The sequence below is a fragment of the Eptatretus burgeri genome, chromosome 10, assembly GCF_056783735.1.
Source record: "Eptatretus burgeri isolate ZD-2024b chromosome 10, Ebu_testis_v1, whole genome shotgun sequence".
NCBI lineage: Eukaryota > Metazoa > Chordata > Myxini > Myxiniformes > Myxinidae > Eptatretus > Eptatretus burgeri.
In genome coordinates, this window is record NC_140970.1 from 102,437,351 (window position 1) to 102,455,806 (window position 18,456).

At 45.8% G+C, this 18,456-nt stretch overlaps 1 protein-coding gene across 4 annotated transcripts; it reads right to left on the bottom strand.

Moving 5' to 3' along the window:
• Positions 1-208: 208 nt before the first annotated feature.
• On the bottom strand, positions 209-18,227 carry LOC147019322 (hyaluronidase Ba Hy-1-like). 4 transcript variants are annotated; one of them, XM_085899726.1, is made up of 4 exons: positions 18,093-18,227; positions 8,423-9,433; positions 7,457-7,546; positions 209-3,320 (listed from the first exon to the last, which is right to left on the bottom strand). In XM_085899726.1, the coding sequence occupies exons 2-4, from the start codon at positions 9,428-9,430 to the stop codon at positions 2,937-2,939; spliced, it is 1,482 nt and encodes a 493-aa protein (XP_085755852.1). In that variant the 5' UTR covers positions 9,431-9,433; positions 18,093-18,227; the 3' UTR covers positions 209-2,936. The 4 variants fall into 4 exon arrangements, with proteins under 4 accessions (XP_085755852.1, XP_085755853.1, XP_085755855.1 ...); XM_085899727.1 differs by having other exon boundaries at positions 8,423-9,545; positions 18,093-18,203; XM_085899729.1 differs by lacking the exon at positions 18,093-18,227 and adding an exon at positions 17,943-18,071.
• Positions 18,228-18,456: the final 229 nt, after the last annotated feature.

Sequence of the window (18,456 nt, forward strand, 5' to 3'; positions counted from 1 at the left end):
AAAATCTAATCGATTCATCCATGTCACATACCCAACCTGTCCACCAAGTTTTGTCTGAATCCGTCCACAACTTTGAGATATCCTGCTCAGACAGACAAAGAGAGGGGTGAAAACAACCTCCGTCCACCTTAGGTGGCAGAGGTAATGAAAAAACAAGATGAATGCTCAATTTGACAATTTTTGAGATGCATGAAAAGACTCATAAGACTCATAAAGGTACTGTTTATTTGTCATTGAACAAAAGGGTAAAAATGTAAAAATAGAGTCAATTTAAATGGACTACGAGTGAAATGGACAAGAACCTCCACCAATTAGCAAATTTGTACACCTGTGATGTTGATTAAAAATAATTTTAAAAAAGTACGAATAAGAACCCATCATAATAATAATTTTAAAGCCTATAAAGAATAATTTAAAAATTTACTAATTGTTCGAGGTTCTTCTTCATTGTCAAAGACACCCTCGCATGTATAAAAATAATTACGCCCTTTTCTGAGCATTTTCATTTGCACAGACAACTACTGTTAGTGTGGAGATACCGATACATAAGGAGATCAGAGTGCGTCAGCAGACGAGAACGAGGCACTGAAAGAGCAGGTTGCGGGTCACCAAACATGTTCTGAAAATTTATCAATATGATTATATGTGCATTAAATAGTTCGATGCAAACTATTGTGGTTGCCTATCTATTGGGAAAATTAATGAAATTTAACTCCGAAGTTATTTCTCAAGGCTGTTGGAAAAAAAAAACAGCTGCGTGCCCATATATGGATGTTGACGTCACATTCTCCAAAACAAAGCGGACGCTCACTCGCTCATTGAAGAAGTGTCCAGTTCAGCGGGCCATTCTTTCGCTTTTTTTGAGCTTGCAACTGTCTATATTATCCTTTTTTATTTTGAATTATAGTAAAACAAAGTTATTTGGATATTTGTACATCATGCCTGGTACGTGTGTCGTCATGTTTTTCAAAAATGGCTGGAAAACGGGAAATCGCTCACACCGATTCCCGAAGGAATCAAACATTCGCCGGCAGTGGATAAGATTTGTACAAACAAAACGGGCGAATTTTCCCCCAAAGAAAACGGGTAAAGAGGACCCTTTGGATAGACTCGTCATTTGTGGTGACCATTTCACAGCCGAGGAATATGAAGGCAACGCAATGAGTGAGCTTAGTTTCAAAACAACTGCTCAAGTGAGACTGAAGCGTGACGCTGTGCCCACCATTCAGCCTTCTCTTCCTCAGCTGGCTCCTGCTTCATCTCCTCACACTGTGTCACCTACGATTATTCGCAATTTGGTTTTAATGGCCAATTATTCAATTAGCGCCAACGTATTTTGCCTTTTCGCAATGTCATCGCAAGGAAAAACACAGAGAAGAGAAGAGGGGGGAAAAAAAAAAAGAAAAAAAAAAGCACGTGAAGGATGACAGGCCAACCTTGGAAGGATGACAGGCTGAGTCAACCCCCTGGTGTATTAATTCAGCGGCCGACGTGGCTTGAACTCAGGACCCGAGGATCACAAGCCGCCACCCTAACCACTGAGCCAACACCAGGCTACTAGAGGGTTAAAAAAAATATTACATCAAGTCACAGGCGAATCAAACTTTACATTAATTTATGCATTGAACAAGAAAATGAAAATCTACAAACCAATCTGTCTGGTGGAGTCTGTCAGTGTGAACTGCCAGGCAGTCAGTCCTGCCACTTGTACACGAAATAGGCCGTTTTCTGGCACTTGTAACTGGCTCGAATTTATATGGCTCGGGGCCAGAAACTCCATAGTATAAATTCCCATCATCCTCCGACTCGTCCTCGGCAATATCGGAATGAAAACACTCAATTTCATCGCCGCTGAAATCACTCTGATTCGCATCTCGCCATTGTTCACATGCCGTTTCCGAATGTTCACGAAGTTTTCGGAGAACGTGACGTCATAGCATCTTCGGTAACTTCCGGACTGTTTTTCGATCACCGACAAAAGTTTTGACCTAAAAGTTAATTTTAGTATATTTTGAGTTTCAAATGCAAGAAAATAAACACCCAACGATTATTAATGCGATTACAACCTTCGAATCACGCGAAGTCATCAGCGACCCAAAACCTGCTCTTTAAGGTGGTTTTTACAGATCAATGTCATGTTGTAAAAAATAGTTATTCTTGTAATATTATCAGAGAACCGAGTTGTTGTTTTAATGTAAGCTTACAAATGGTCATCATTTCCTCATTTCCTCATTTCCGGTTGTGAGTAAATGTCGCACTTTTGCATCATATTACGATCATTCGAAAAAGTGGCGGGAAATCGATAAAACGTTCTCTTGAAAACATCATGTCCCACAACCAATCACATCATGATCACGAGCTCAAAATACACAATGTAAAAGTAAATCGACCGATTATATCAAAATGTGATTCGCAAACTTACTCGAATATGAACTCCATTATAAAACTAAACACTGCATTCTTCCTCGTACAGTACAAAAGAGGGAGGGGGAGGGAAACACCAACCCTGACGCCTTTACGTAGCATCAGACGATGATGGGACCCCAACAAAATCATCATGACGACGATGCTCACGCAATACAACAGGTCACGTCATGATTGAAAGACCAAAGACGTGCTTAATTAAATTGGACATTTCAGTGGATGCGTATGTCAGAGGCAGGTCCGTAAACATTTTAACTTACACCTTCATTCTTTGGTTATTGAGATGCATAAATAATATCCAGCAAGTCTTCATGAAAATATAAACATCTGTCTCATCTTGATCGATTCCTTGTGTGCCGAAACAAGACCAGCGGCACAATGAAAGTCTGCACTGTCACTTCCACACGAAACGAGTGTTTATGAGGGTGGACGAGATGGCTATCCCAGTCATGGGAGGTAGCCAGATCTCCCATCTGTCTTCGCATCACGTATTGCACAAAGTAAACCGTTGCTCAAACTTGAGTCAATAGAAGCACAAAAGCAAACGCCACGAGTAGAACGTTTGCAGGCAGAATAAACACGACGGATGAAGCACGTGACCTCTCGCAGCCCTGACCCCGCCAGCCAACGTAGCAATTGCAGTGGAAATCGGATCGTAGTCGCCAGATGTCGCTCGACCTCAAATAGCCATCGACACCGAAGCCCTCTGCATGTCGATACACAGAGAAGCGACTGGCGGGCAGATGCAGGTATGCGTGCGAGTCCGCCTCGTTACGCACGCACCGTCCGTGTGCGTTGCAAAGCAGTTGGCTGCACTGACTAGCTGCCTCGCTCACGTTCACCAGGTACTTACCCAGCTTGTCTTCTAAAAACGATTGAAGACCCTCACAGTTTTCCTGCTCACCACAAAAGTTCTCAATGTAAAAGTGCTCAATGCCTTCGACCACACAGAAGCAGTAAAAATGCCTATTAGTCCATCAGCAAGTCCACACCACACTCACCCGTGTTCCTCAACGACAAGCTTTCCATCTATCTACATCTCCCTCCCTCCCCGAACAAAGTGTACAACCATTTCATAACAATGAGGTTTTACTTGCCATTCTAACTTTCGCTAAACATTTATTTTTGAGTAATCCATGTTTAATGACAGAGCTCGTACAAAGACGAAGGCAAACCGTCATCGTCGTCTTCTTTCATATGCATCACATGGCTGCAGGCAGCATCATTGGCCGTGCTGCAGTTCCCCCTGCAGGTCGGAGCAATAATTTGTAATTTCATCACGGTGCCGGCGATAGTTCACCTACTCTTCACGAAGGACTCCGTGGGAACTTTAACATCCACCGACTAATGCCGGCACACGGGACGCCCGTTTGACATCCATCCGAGGGACAGCGCACACATTGACGAATCGCCTTGCCTGGGACACACCGGGACGTCAGTTTATAGCTGGTTCGGGATTCAAACCCAGGTGAGACAGCTTTGATGCGAGTGTGCGTACCTCTTGGCCATAACTTTACCAGTAAATGTGTTCTTGTTTTGCACCTTCACCATGAGCATTACATCCAGCTTTAAACTCCATACGCATACGGTACTTCCTAAACTGATCGCTTCCTGATAGGAAGCCACGACACCAGCTCCTCTTGGTGGTCAGCAGCACCACCTATTGGAAGCAGGCCAAGACAACCTGATTTTCACATGTGATGGCAGGCACATCAAGGGACAGCCTGTGCCCTAAACATCCTCCTCTCCAAGGCACGTACAGAACATCAGGTGGTGACCTTCAATTTGACGACTGGTGTCCTACTGATCCAATGAGCCAAAGGTCTTGCTTCATGTACTGGCACCATCACTGTACAGTTGGAGATTATAATCCTCACCTTTGTTAGGTCAACCAGACAGGAAACTTAACACCTCTATATTTTGAGTTTGGAAAAGATGGCCCAATCGGTGCTTCGTCTTGGACCACGCAAGCTATGCACGCTGACTACCTGTACACACCTTTCCATCGCAGCAATATTCCTGAAAGGACAGTTTGTGGTGCACAATTCGGCACGACCGTTTTCGGCTCTCGCTGTTGACGAGGCGCATGGGCAAAATAATGCCCTCGTTAAGGGTGATGGAGGGGTGTGGGCCTCATTGAAAACCCACGAGCACATCAGTGGATGGTAGGTGGACCCGGCATCACAAGAGTTTCCAAGAATTTGAAGGTGCCGTGGACAGAACATGCAATACAAACTCGCCAAAACACCAAGATGGATTGCCCAGTAGCCAAACACAACTCAAATAAGTCAAAGCACTGGTCACCGTTTGAGGAAATGTGCAATCCCTTTCTTGAAGGTGAAGAAGATCTTTTGGCCCTTCACACCAAAGAATTCACCAGTCGTGAAATGGCAGGAACAGTGAAGAGTGTCAAGGCTTGGAATGAGCAGCACGAGACATCCATGTGTGAACGGCTCACTGGCGAAACCAAATCGACGAAGGCACCAGTAAGCACTAACAAGTCTGAATTGCGAACATACCCCGTGGGAGTTCATTGATACAACTCTCAGGTGAGCGAGAGCACGGACGACGGATAGTTTTGAAATTTGGTAACATTTTCATCGCATCAGAAAAGGAAACCAGAACACCTCACAAGAGTGAGGCTCGTTTCATATCATCATTTTCAACTTAATTTTGTGTTGGGCATCGCCGAGCGCATTTAATTAATTATTTATTTTTTTAAATAACAATTTTAAGAAAATGGGCCGAAAGGGCCGGGATCGCACTTTGGGCTCAGAGAATGCCTGGAGAATGTTCTCTAGAATATACCTGTCAAGTTTAGTTCGGTTCCTCCACTAATAGCCGAGAAATAACAATTTAAAGAAAATGGGCCAAAATGGGCCGTTCCTCGGCCCGAGGGGCCGCAATCGCTCTTTGGCCTCAGTTAGCGCCTGCCCATGCCTGTCAATTTTCATCGGATTCTGTTCACGAATAATGGAGAAATAAACGTTCAAACGAACTGTACACAAGAAAAGAGAGAGAACGCGAGCGGCGCTTCGACCCCGCGGGTAAAAAGTTACCACGGTTCTCTCACATCTTGGTTAAGGAGGTTCGACAGATGAAAACGAAGTTATCGTCTCACAAGAACGACCGTTCCCTCTTCTCCAAGCTATATATTGCCTATCAAACGAGAGATGGGAATCTCGATGACTTCTTTACCCGTGAAAAATCAAACATCCCCGCCTTCTGTATTAAACATGGGTGGGCTGAACAGTGGAACGAAATCAAAAACTTGTATCACGCTTAGAAAGCATCGTCGCACCAATGCCAGACGTGCCGGATATCAAAGCCGTCATCACCATCGACGGTGCTGTCGGAGTGAATATTTTGAGCCACAGGCAAGGAAAAACATGTGGAGAGTACGCTGCAACTATATTGCAACCATTTGTTGCACGCCAACTTCAGAATGTTGCGAGGACTGACCTTGTGCTTAACCGGCATTTCGAAAAGAGTTTCAAGGAGAGGACCAGAGAGAGCTACACGAGGAAAAAGAATCAGGAGGAAGGTCAGTCCGACGGGGTCGCTGCCAAGTAACTGACAGAAAAAACTGACAGAGGAAGCCGACACGTGATTTGTACTTCATACTGTAGAGTGTAGATGCTGCTCGGCAAGGTCATGACAAAATCATGTTGTGCACCGGAGACACAGATGTACCAGTGCTTGCTGTCAGCTTCATCTCAGAACCCGCTGCCACAGGATTGTGGGTTGCCTTCGGTACCAGCAACAACTTCCGGTATGTTCCATCCGATATAATTGCATTAAATCTGAGCAACGAAAAAAGTAGGGCCTTTCTTATGTTCCAAAGCTTCGCTGGATGAGACTACCCTGCATGTCATGGCAAGGGAAAGCACACTGCTTCAAAGACAAGATCCAACCACCAAGAAGTCGCTCCAGCGTTCTCCTTACCTGTCAAATACACCAGGGGGGGGGGGTATGATATACACCACAGATGATGGCCTGAATCGAGCACTGTATCGTGCTCATGTATGTTCGTACAAGCCCAGAGGAACAAGTCGACACGGCATGGAAGGAGCTGTTCACCACCAAATCCAGACCAATCAACACAATACCCCCCCCCCCCCCACACAGGCTGCCCTTCTTCGACATACAAAGTGCAGCCTACCAAGCCAGACACTGCAGGAGTCAGGCATCAGTTGCTTCCCTGACGCTACAAAGCCCCAGCGAGTGGGGATGCGTTTCAACCCAAGACAGATGGATGCTCTTGTGGACAACCTTACCAGAGGCTGGAAGGTCATTCCAGGAACTTCTGAAAAATGGATGTAATAAAGGTTGCCCAAAACACTGTGAACATGTCAAAGATGCCCTCAGGTGTTCCCGATATCTGCGCATGTGGTGGTCGATATGCAAAGGACTAAATCCTCAATCGTGCCATGAGTACAATGTTAAAACATTAATCATAATCACCATTCAGTACGCAGCCTGCGACTGCTGGTTGTCATCCCTGGGGGCACAGGTGTGTACCGGTGATGCGTGCCCCGTTTCCTGGAAGGTGGTACTAACTTCGCCGACCTCGGAAGGGCGACAGACCGAGTCGACCCACCCGGTTATTTTACCGGCATGACAGGGGCGCAAGCTCAGGACCCTGAGATCCAAACAGAAAAGTAGTGCATTGTTGTGAATTTACAAACATTTTAAGAATATCATATGTGCGATTCAGGTTTCCTTGGCTGATGACCAATAGGTGGCGCTGCTGGCTCCCAGGGGGCACTGGTGCAGTGGCTGCATGTCCAAAAATGATCAGTTTGGGGAGTACTGTTGGTGCAGCAAGTTTGATGGTTTTTTTTTTTTTTTAAACATTTTCCTGAAATCTGCCCAATTATTTATTTTAGGCGAGCATTTAAATTTAACAACCTCTCTTTTTATATATATATATATATATATATATATATATATATATATATATATATATATATATATATATATATATAGTAATATATTCTGAACGTTCCTTTCGGGTTCCTGCGACACTTGCCTGAGATTGTGAGAACTTCACGTCCCCCCACAGAATGATGCCAGCTGCACCGAGTGCGGCACTTTCGCCGATACTGTGCATGAGGTCCTTCTGCAAGGAAAGTTCACAATGATAAGATGAGTGGTTATTGGATCATCAATTTAGTCTACCCTTATTATCAGTATTTCCGTCGATATGTAAGTCTGTTCGGTCCGGTGCTCCGTTAATACAATGGCGATTTCGATGAAACTTGGTTGGTAGGTTCATACCATGACCTAGTTGTGTGCAAATGAGAACCGTTGCTATGGACCCATCTGTTGCCAAGCAACGGGACTTTGAAATTTTGGAAAAAAAAATCATAAAAAATTATATTTTTTCGAAAATCAAAAACCGGGCCACGAGCGACTGTGAGCAGTACATTCAGCCATGTTGTCAAAAATTTCCAGCCGGATCCTATGAAAACTGTCGGAGAAGATAGACTTTGAATGAACCCTGGTCGAAAACAATAAAAAAAAACGAAGTTCGTTATATCTCAGAGGCTACGAGTCAGATATACATGAAACTGGTATGGTAGGTTCATGGTATGTCCTAGTTATGTGTGAGAAAGAACCGTTGCTATGGACGCTTTTGTTGGCTAGTAACGGCTGAAAAATGACTAAATTCGACTTGATCGACTACCCATGTCTGCCTACCGGCTTGTCTGTCTGTGTCTCTCTATCTCTCTCCCTTGCTTCACTTGATCATCGTGACAAAGATCATTCGGCCTTCTGAAGGGTTGGTATTGCCCAACATTGCAAACCACATTTTGTTGTAATTATGATTGATGCATCATGTGTTCAAAATGACAATCGTAATTATGCATAATTAATGAAATAGCTGGCCTATTTTGTTTAAAAACAAAAAAATTGTCATATCAAGTACAACAAGGGATAAAAATTAAATGAGATTAAAAAAAAACAAACAAAAAAAAAAACGATAAATAATTACCTCGGATTTGTAAATAAACGTGTACGCATACACGGGCTGCGTGTACACAAACACAGGTAGCGCATGGCCGACCCTGGCAAGATCTGCCACCCGAAGGGCTTCTTGAACGCGATTCTGGACAAACTTGCGGCCGTTTTCAGAGTTTTGAAGCTCCCGTTCCATGTAGATGGAAGGAAACAGTGCAGTGCTGGACCTCCACAGCCAGTCCAACTCCTCATTCCTCTTCCGCTCCACATCCGGGCAGTATCCTGTGTACGAATTCTGATGTTTCTTGTAATCGTAGTTGTAGCAGTCTGGGTAGAGATAGAAACCCCAAAGAGCCTGTTTGTAGAAGTTCTTTCCCAGCCGCAAGGTTTCCTCCATGAAATGCTGTGCAGCCGTTTCAAATTCCCACTGAGCCTGCCGGTTGATCCGCGCCTCTTCCCAACTCGGGTGCTTTTGCCGCACAAGTTTCACCGACTGGCGCCTGTAGATGTCCTTCTGGTCCCAGTTGCGGATCCACTGCGGTCGCCATTCCTCCCAGTCAATAACCGCCAGCTGCGTGGAAGTCCGGGTCGGGGCAAGCGCTTTGAGATCGCGCTGTACCCGCCGAATATGCATCCACAGGCTGGCATTGTGCGGCAGACCACCGTGTACCGGCTCTCCCTGCTTCGTGTAGAAAGGGTACGTACCCAGATGGTTCTCGTAGAACATCATGACGCTCTGCGTCGTGTGGTTGTGCCGTGGGGTAGACACCAGGTCGAACATGAACAATGGAAGCCTGACGTTAAACTTGGATTCACATCTTTCAGTTGGGACGTTCCAAATAATCAAGAATGGCTTTTCTTGGAGCAGGGGAGTGAAGGGTTGCTTGTTGAAACAATCTCCATAGCTTGAGAATACGAGCAGTGTCCAAAAAACACACGTGGGCACAGCAAATGCACATGTGGTCATCATGGGAAACTTCCAAACTGCAGCAACATCAAACGTGGAAGAGGACCCGGTCTGGGATCCAGAGATGCCGTTCATAACCTAACAAAGTGGACAACGCACATCAGATGGTCCAAAAGTCGAAAGGCAAGTTCAACGGATTCTGATTTCACCAAAATGAAACTTTGTTTTCTACACGGCAGAAGTTTCCAATCTGAATAAATGAAAAGCATTGTTGGAATCAATATCAATCAGAGGAAAGTTCGGAGATTGCTCATGTGAAAATTCATTTGGGATCAAAAACAAACAAAAAAAACTACTCGGCATTCGTCATGACTTCCCCCATCCTCTCCCCTCCTCGTTTAAACTTGGAAAAATAAAATGTAAGGATATACAAAGAAAGTTTAACACAAAGTGATCATTTGGCCTTTCATGTCCGTGTTATATCCCAATCCGACGTACCATCAAACTCTGGGTTCCAGAGCGTTGGTTCTGCCGAAGCGGTTTCTAGTCCTGGGGTCATTCTGGTGTTTTGCCATCCATCTCCCAGCAGTAGTCGGGGCAGGAATTTGTAATTTGCGAAGGACACCGTGCGATCTTTAACGTCCACCAAAAAATGCCGGAAAATGGGACGCCAAATTTGACGTCCATCCGAGGGACGGCGCACGCATTGATGAATCACCCTGAATAGTTGGGTCTGGATTCAAACTCGAGCTACACGTCTTCGAGGTGAGTGTGCATACCTCCAGCCCATCCTGCCAGCCTCTGTGTTAATGTTACAATCATGTGACACATTTATTGAGGAATGGAGGGCATTGCGAGAAGAAGTGTCACGATCCAGTGAGTTGAGGTCAAATTAATGTAAAGATTTTTAAATGTCCACGTACCAGAATCTCAAAAAAACAAGAGGAAGTCAAGAGAACCTTGAAGTTGTGGAGCGCCGACGATGTGCTGGTGATAGTTATAACATGAAGTAACGAGAAAACCACTCGGTGGAGTGTACACCTCTACCAGGCGTAACAGTTTGCCTTTTTGTTGAAGGCTCCAGTCACGGACATAAAATCAGAAAAGAACTGCATCGATTGAAAACTGAAGAAAGAGAGAATAGTTTAAGAGTTTTTGAGGAAGTAAAAAAAAAAAAAAAAAAGTTTTTTTTTTAAAATCTGCTTTTTGAAAAAGGGGAAGGTCACGAGAAGGTAAAGAGTCCCAGAGTTTGGCAACGACGAGGAAAAAAAAGCATCACAATGGCCCCAAATCGCCCTCGAGTTGTGGTGATGCGATATCGTGGCTTGTCGAGTATTTTGTGGTCTCGCTAATGGTGGAGGTACACAAGCAGAAAGTTATCGGGAGCAGAAAAAACCGAAGTAATATCGACAAAAAGCTGCATATTTGCATCCCACCGAGTGCCGGATCTGGATCCGGACCTTAACCAATCTATAATCGGCTTGTTCTTGCCACCTAACCAACTCATCCACCAAGTTTTGTCATAAATCTTCCACAACTTTTTGAGATATCATGCTCACAGATAGAGAGCTAAACAACAGACAGACAGACAGAGACAGTGGTGAAAAACATAACCTCCGTCCACCTTCAGTAACAAAAGCAGAAACCTTGGTAAGATGTCAAAAGCACCAACAGAAGATATCACAACAAACAAACTACAACGGGAGGATGTCCGGTAACAATCCTTAAAAGAGGTTTTTGAGAAAGATAGGAGAACAACGAGCTGCGATGATAAAAACAACATGACCCATGGGGTGTGTTGTACCAAGTTTGATGAAATTCTGTCCAATATTTGAGTTAGGGCGTAAACAATAAAATTTCAGAGTTTGACCTTTGACCCTTGATCTTTATCACATCTGGCCCAAAATCTAATCACTTAATTGACCTGTCTTACTTTACCTTTGTACCAAGTTTGATGAAATTCCACAATTTGCTTCTTGCGTTATCGTGTAAACAAAAATCCGGACGGACAAACGGACGGACGGACAACCCGGAAACATAATGCCTCTAGCACCCTTGGTGCGGAGGCATAAAAAAAAAGAAATGGAATCGAGGAAGAAAGCAATGGAACACTGGAATGCCGCATTGACATGACAGCATTCGGAAGGAAAGATTAAAATACCAGGAGTGAAGATACGTCGCGGGATCTTCCAGGGAGACAGCCTTTCACCCCTCTCGTTTTGCCTGGCCCTGGACCCACTGAGCAAGCTCGATAATGAGAAAGGACACGGGTACACCCTAACGTCCAATAAGAGAACTTCCAAAGAGACAGGAAAGGTGACACATCCACAACACATGGATGATCCAAAACTCTCTGCACCAAACGACGAAAAATTGCAAGAACAACTGAAATCTGTGAAAGGGTACTCCGACGACATTCAAATGGAAATTGGCCTAAATAGGTGTGCCAAGTGCACATTCATCCAGGGTAAATCAACAAAAATGGACAACCTAAAAATCGACCCGGATACAAGAATACAGGATCTCGACAACGAAGCATCATCCAAATACCTTGGAGCGGAAGAGGGCCACCAAATATGTCACAAACAAATGCGCAAAACAATTGCCAAAGGATACTTATGTCGAACGAGGCTGATCCTGAAAACATACCTTACCCCAAGAAACAAAATCAAAGCCATCAACCAACTTGCAGTACCAGCATTCCAATACAGCGACGGAATAACAAACTCGCCACAATGAGAAATCAACAAACCACATCTCAAAACAAGGAAACTCCGCACCATACACAAAAGTCGGTGGAGCCCGAGAATGTACCTGCCGAGACGAGGAGTTCATGGCTTGATGGAACTCAACCAAGTGCTCTAAATGACATCTGTAGGATTGGCTGAATACGTGAAAAGTTCAACAGACTACAGAATCCAATTTGTGTGCAAACATGAAGACAGCAAGCCAGAGAAGGCATCCCTAACCCACCAAGCAAAAAAAATTCCAAAGACAGGTGCAAATGGAAGATGTCACGACGCATGAAACCGAAACAGCAATGAATACAGCCCCAATGACAGCAAGAAAAAGATGAAATAAAAAATATTGTTACGTTTGTGGAGGTGCAGGGGCAGGGGGGAGAGGGGAAGAAGGGGTTAGATATTACCATAGAACAGAGAGGTGTATAGAATAGCACGGTCCGTGTACGAGTAGTTAGCCAATCTCGACGTAGTAAGTCGGGACATGTCAGCTTAAGGATCGTCTTGTTTGAATGTGAATCATACAGGGGGTGGTGCGTGGTAGTAATTAATTAGGGGTTCTGGTTGAGGAATTGAGTGTAACCCCGATGTAAACCTCTTCAGGGGGCGCCAGGAGACTTTGCAAGAGAGAGAGAGGGGCGGAACAATGAACGCCTCCAGGTGCCGAGCTATGGACACCTTCAAGGGGCGGAACTGACAAAGGCGGCAAGGATGGACAGAGTTCTGAGGAAACACCGGTGACAAAGAATCGAGCTCAGAGGAGACCGAGTTGAGAGAAGGAGAACTGACCGAGAAGAGCCTGGTTCTGTGAGAACGAGTTCTGAGGAGATAGTCCTGCTTGCCTGCCTGAGCCTGTTTGTCGTCCTGCCAATCACCTCCTCGTCCCTCTGCCTGCTCCGTGCCAACTGTCCCCTCTGCTACCGCACGAGCCGAGTTAATGGTTTTGTCCCTTTCCCTATCTGTAATCGAGTCCGGAGTGAGGAGCCTGAGTTTCTTTGGATTCATTTTATTCTCATCGTCTATAATTATTTATCATCAATTCGGTGTTCCCCCTTTCTTCCCGATCCCAACCCGCCGTCGTCGTCTCCTCGCGATCACCATTCCCTCATTTATCCGTTTGGCTCGGGAATAAACCCCCGAGTTAAGGTTCTCGTGTCTCTCCTCAGTTCTTGTGCACGCAAACCCGCCATTAATTCAACGCAGTCTGAGGGAGCAACAAAGCTTGTCCAGGCTATCTGTACAACGTCAGTGTGAATAGACTTGTACATGACAATATAAAGCAAAATATCAAATATCGGAACGGATTTGGAAGCCTTTTGCACGCAGACAGTCAGCGGTTCCCGTAGCTCAGTTATCTCGATAAGTATGTGTTTATAGTTAGGGCCCCGTCCTTCTGTCTAATGGGTTAATTTAATGTGGGCGCTGCGGGTTTCTTTTACAGTCAGCGTGAAGTCGAGAAAGGTGGGAGGCAGGAGCACCAGCCCAGAGGGGAGAGCAGTACTCCATCAGGCTACGGACAAAAGCTTTGTAAGTGGTCAGGAGCTCAAGAGGGCCGAGGAAGGACTTTGCACGACGGAGGATTCCCAGTCGGCGACTGGCTTTTGAGGCAAGGTTGGAAATGTGACTTTCCCAGGAAAGGTCATGGCAGATAGTGAGACCCAGAAGCTTGAAAGAAAAGACTTCTTCCAGAGGATTGTTGAGAAAGTGGATGGGGGGGGTTTTGTAAACGGTCCTTTCGAAGAGACATAGTGAGAGTGTGAGATTTGTGTGGATTGAAAGACATGTTCCACGTGTTGGACCAGTTTGTGATTTTATCCAGATCTGCAGTGAGCGAAGAAGCTGCTGCTTGCCGGTCTGAGGGATGACAGATGGTACGGCAGAGGGTTGAGTCATCGGCAAAGAGAAATAGAGGATTTTCCAGAGAGTCCGAGAGATCATTGATGAAAACCAGAAAAAGAACAGGGCCCAGAACGCTACCTTGAGGAACTCCAGCCTGCACAGGAAGAGGGGATGAAAGAACTCCATTTAGGGCCACACGTTGACTGCGACAGGAGAGGAAGTCTGCGAGCCATGAGTGGAGATGGCCTTGAATACCATGGGCAGAGAGTTTGGTGAGTAGGGCAGGGTGCCAGACTGTGTCAAAAGCACGTGATATGTCCAGGGATACGGCTCGGATTTCCTGTCTGGCATTGAGGACCTCCATCCATTGATGGGAGAGCAGTAGCAGCATATCTAGGGTAGAGTGACCTGGTCTGAAACCAAATTGATGATTGGAAATCAAGCCATTGGAGAAGAGGAAGGATTTCATGTCTGAAGCGATGATGGATTCCATAACCTTGCTGATGATTGGGAGAAGGCTGATTGGTCTATAGTTACAGGGATCTGTTTTTGCACCTTTTTTATGCAGGGCAGTGATGTTAGCAGATTTCCAAGCAGATGGCAGATGACCTTGGGAAAATGAGAGGGTGAATAGAACAGAGAGAGGGTGAGCAAGAGCAGAAGAGCAGGCTTTGAGGACACGTGGGCTGATGCCGTCTGGACCGGTTGCAGAATCTGACTCGAGGTTTGAAAGCAAGCTCTCCACCTTGTCAGGAGAAAAGGATACAGAGTCCAGGGACAGTTGGGTGCGACTGGGTAAAGTGGGTAGAGATAGTGATGGGTTTGGGACACAAGATTTAGCTGCAAACACCGAGTTTAGACATTCAGCTTTATCACGTGTGGAATCAGCAGTGCGGCCATTTGAGGTAAGGGAGGGGATGGAGGGGGAACATACACCAGAAACAGATTTGATTAAACGCCACCAGGATTTTGAGGGGGGAGAGAGGTTTGAGAGTTCAGACTTGAGATGAGAAAGATGTTGTTTTCTGGCTCTCCTGAGGGTAGCTACACACTTGTTCCGAGCTTTGTGGAAAGAACTGAGATTGCCCTCAGTTGGGTTTGCTTTCCATGAGGCAAAGGCAAGTTGTTTCAGGACAACTGCCTCGCCACAAGCTTCAGTAAACCAAGGGCGGGAGGAAGGGTAAGACAACTGAACACGAGAGGGGATAAATCTGTGCATGAGGGAGAGCAAGTTTCTTTGAAAGAATTCCCAGGATGAGTTGATGTTTGAGAAAGTAGTGATAGGAGACCAGTCTGTAAGTTTGATGGCTGCTCGGAGACCCTGCCAGTCGGCTTGAGTGAAATGCCAGACTCGACGGCGGTGAGGTGGTTCTCTGATAACAGCCAGAGAGATGTCCACTTTAATAAGGACGTGGTCAGAAGAACCAATTGGAGCGAAGGAAGAGCAGCAGATATTGTCAGGGAAATTTGTCAAAATCAGATCCAGAAGAGATGGAGTACCATTGGTTGAGATCCGGGTCGGGAAGTTGACCGATTGAGTCAGTCCCAATGAGTCACAGAAAGCTTTTGCTGATGTCCCATGGCAGGTGAGAGAGGTACCCACACCTAGCCAACTGGCGTGATGACAATTGAAGTCGCCACATAAGAGGAAGAGAGAGTTTGGATGAGAAGATAGAAGATGGTCCATGTTTTCGGAGAGTGAGGTGTAGATGGAGTCATCACTGTTCGGTGGACGGTACAGTACACATATAAACATGAGGTGGGAGTGGAGGGGAAGCCGAAGCCAGAGGTATTCCTGGGGGTGTGGGGGAGTGAGAGCAGTGCAGGGAGAGTGAGGAATAGAGTCTTTGATGAAGAGAGCAACACCTCCACCAGGACGAGGCTCAGGTCTGTCATACCGTAAGAGGGAGTAACCAGGGAGAGATACTTGGGAGTCAGACACGTCTTGGGAGAGGAAAGTTTCTGTTAGGCAGATAATGTCTGGTTTGTCAGTGGCAACCTGCATGGAAAGATCTGAAAGGTTTGAGCGAAGGCCCCGGATATTTGAGGTCCACACTTTTAATGAAGAGGTAGGGGAGGAGGCTTTTGGTGCAGGAGGTGGAGGGGGCGGGGGAGGGTCGGACGAGGGACGAGGGGGAGGTAAGGAGGGTTGCTGAAGGAGTGTGGGGTATTGCAGAATAGCGAGGGGAGGGGGCCGAATGAGGAGGAGAAAAGGCTCTGTGGTGCTGTGAGAGAGGGGGGACAAGAGACAAGGAAGATGGCAGTTGAGGATTTGAGGAGGTGGAGGAAGAGATGGAGGTGAGAGGGCAGTGGAGGGAGGCAGGTTGGTGGATGAGAGGGGGGCAACTTTGAGAAGGAAGAGTGAGGGGGATGAAAGGTGGGAGAAAGGTGAGGGGGGAATTTTTGAAAGAGGTGAGAGGGAGGCTTGGAGGGAGAAGAGTGGGATGGTTGCTTTGAGAGTGAGAGTGAGGGGTGAGGGGGGTGAGTTGGCACTGAAGTTGGAAAAAAGGATGGTTGATGGAAAGTGAGCATCCATGGCAAACTGTGGTTTTTAAAAGTTTTAGGTCAGAGATGCGATTTAACACAATTCTTGATGGATGCAATGAAGGCGAATTCAGAGCATGGAGAGAAGAAGCGCTGTAATAGTTGGATTTTTTAGGCAAGGAATGAAGGAGAGGTCGAAATGAGAGCAGTCTGTTAAAATAGCAGAAGAGTAGTGCATTGTGAAACAGTAAAGAGTACCACATGTGTGAGAGAGGAAGATGAAGCATTATAAGATCGTTTTTGTTGTTAATATTAATGTATGAGAGAGTTCAACAGATTAGGTCATGGAAGTGTAAAAAAAAAAAAAAAGAAATCGAGGAAGACGAGGAGGAAGTTAAGAGGAAGAAGTAGCAGAATCGGGAGAAGGTTGTTGTTGTTGGGTTTTTTTTTTTTTTTTTTTTTTTTTTTGAGATAAGAAAGAGATTAGTTGGGAGAATGGGGGATGTTTGGAAAGTGGGGAGGATGAAAATTGAAGGTAATGGGGAGGATAGAAATTGAAGGTAATGGGGAGAAAAAACAAACAAACAAAAAAAAAAAACGATCGAACACCAAGTGGAACCGGTAGGCCTCAAGCCTAGGACTAGGCCTCAAACACCAGGTGAGAACGTCGACATAAATACTCACAAAATAGCACGATTTTTGAAACAAAACCGAACTAGGAACACACATTAACATGTAGGTGAGAAAATTAAACAGTTAAAACGGGACAAATAACAACCGGAACTTAACTTTGAGAATGTCAGCAGGGAGCCCCGAAGGAGACCTCTTGCCGCTCAAAACCGGAACCGGAGATGTTTTTTTTTTTTACATCTTTAAATCTCCCTCCCAAACCGATCAATCCTCCACCTCTCCGCACCATCGACTCCATTGCCTACGTGTTTTTAGCTGAAGGTGTGGGCGGAGCCTCCATCGCCTCAGATCGAGGCTCCGCTCCGAAGAAGGGCATGGAGCGTTTCCTCCAGCCAATAGGAAGCCGGAATGCCAGAAACTACTAGAGCCTCTTCGGGGGACGGGCCACCGAGACGCCCCGACACGCCCCCGTCCAATGAGGAGGCGAGTTACCTCAGGTAAATTGGAATAGACAAGTGGACCCGACCTCACGCTGTCGAAATATTGGCGACCACGGTCCTTTAAGTGATCCGTCGACTCCAGAGTTATCCAGGGTGACTACCTTTTAATTCCGGGTGTTCGGTGAGAGACGGCCCGACTGCTCCATCTAGCGGTCGTTCCTCACCACCACAGCAATATATACATACATATGTCTATCTGAAGAGTCTCTGATCTTAGCAGCGACCAGGTTGTACGTAGTGACGTCACGGCGTCGTACGTCGTGACGTCACGCACATCACAACCAACATCGTCTCGGAGCCAAACTCATTCAGTGAAGAACAAGATCAATCAATCAATCATCATCATCTGGGTCGTTTTTGTACCATATTAAAAATACCTCATTAAATAATAGGTCCCGCTACACCTCGTACATAACGTCCGTTTATCGACATTTGCTCTGATTCGATCCTTACACTCACGGACGCTCGAACCGCCGAGTCGTGAAAGCCTGAGTCGTGGAATGATCACTTTGTCGCTTCACGGGTTGTTCAGGAAACCCAAGGCTGCTCCGATATCACATGCGAAGAGCCACACCGACACCAGGGGATTAATAAATAACTTACCAGTAAACGAGGCCTTCACAAAACGGTTACATTCACTTTTGAGAATCACACATCACGTGGTGTGCGTTGAATCGAAAAGCGTCACAGCCAATCAGGTAAAACCAAAATAATGTGAGGTTCGCGCATGCGCAGACACTCGTGATGGGGTGCAGAGTGACGTAACGGGCCGAGGGTTTGAATTGAGGGTTTAACGGTCGAATGGGACACCGGAAACGCTTGTGACCATGTTCACCATCGTCACATTACTCACATCGAGCTCGAGAAGACTACTCACGGGATTTCCGCATTGCTGGAGTTGTTGCCTTAATTTAAGGATAAATTTAATTTCCTAGTTCCCATTATAGTGGCTAATTCAGCCTCCCTC

What these genes read in the sequence shown, in the direction of transcription:
- LOC147019322 (XM_085899726.1), bottom strand. Translation starts at nt 9,430, where the DNA reads ATGAACGGCATCTCTGGATCCCAGACCGGGTCCTCTTCCACGTTTGAT. An exon ending in CGTTTATTTACAAATCCGAG is followed by an intron (nt 7,547 to 8,422) that starts GTAATTATTTAT and finishes CTTTCCTTGCAG; the next exon opens with AAGGACCTCATGCACAGTAT. An exon ending in TGAAGTTCTCACAATCTCAG is followed by an intron (nt 3,321 to 7,456) that starts GCAAGTGTCGCA and finishes TGTGGTGAGCAG; the next exon opens with GAAAACTGTGAGGGTCTTCA.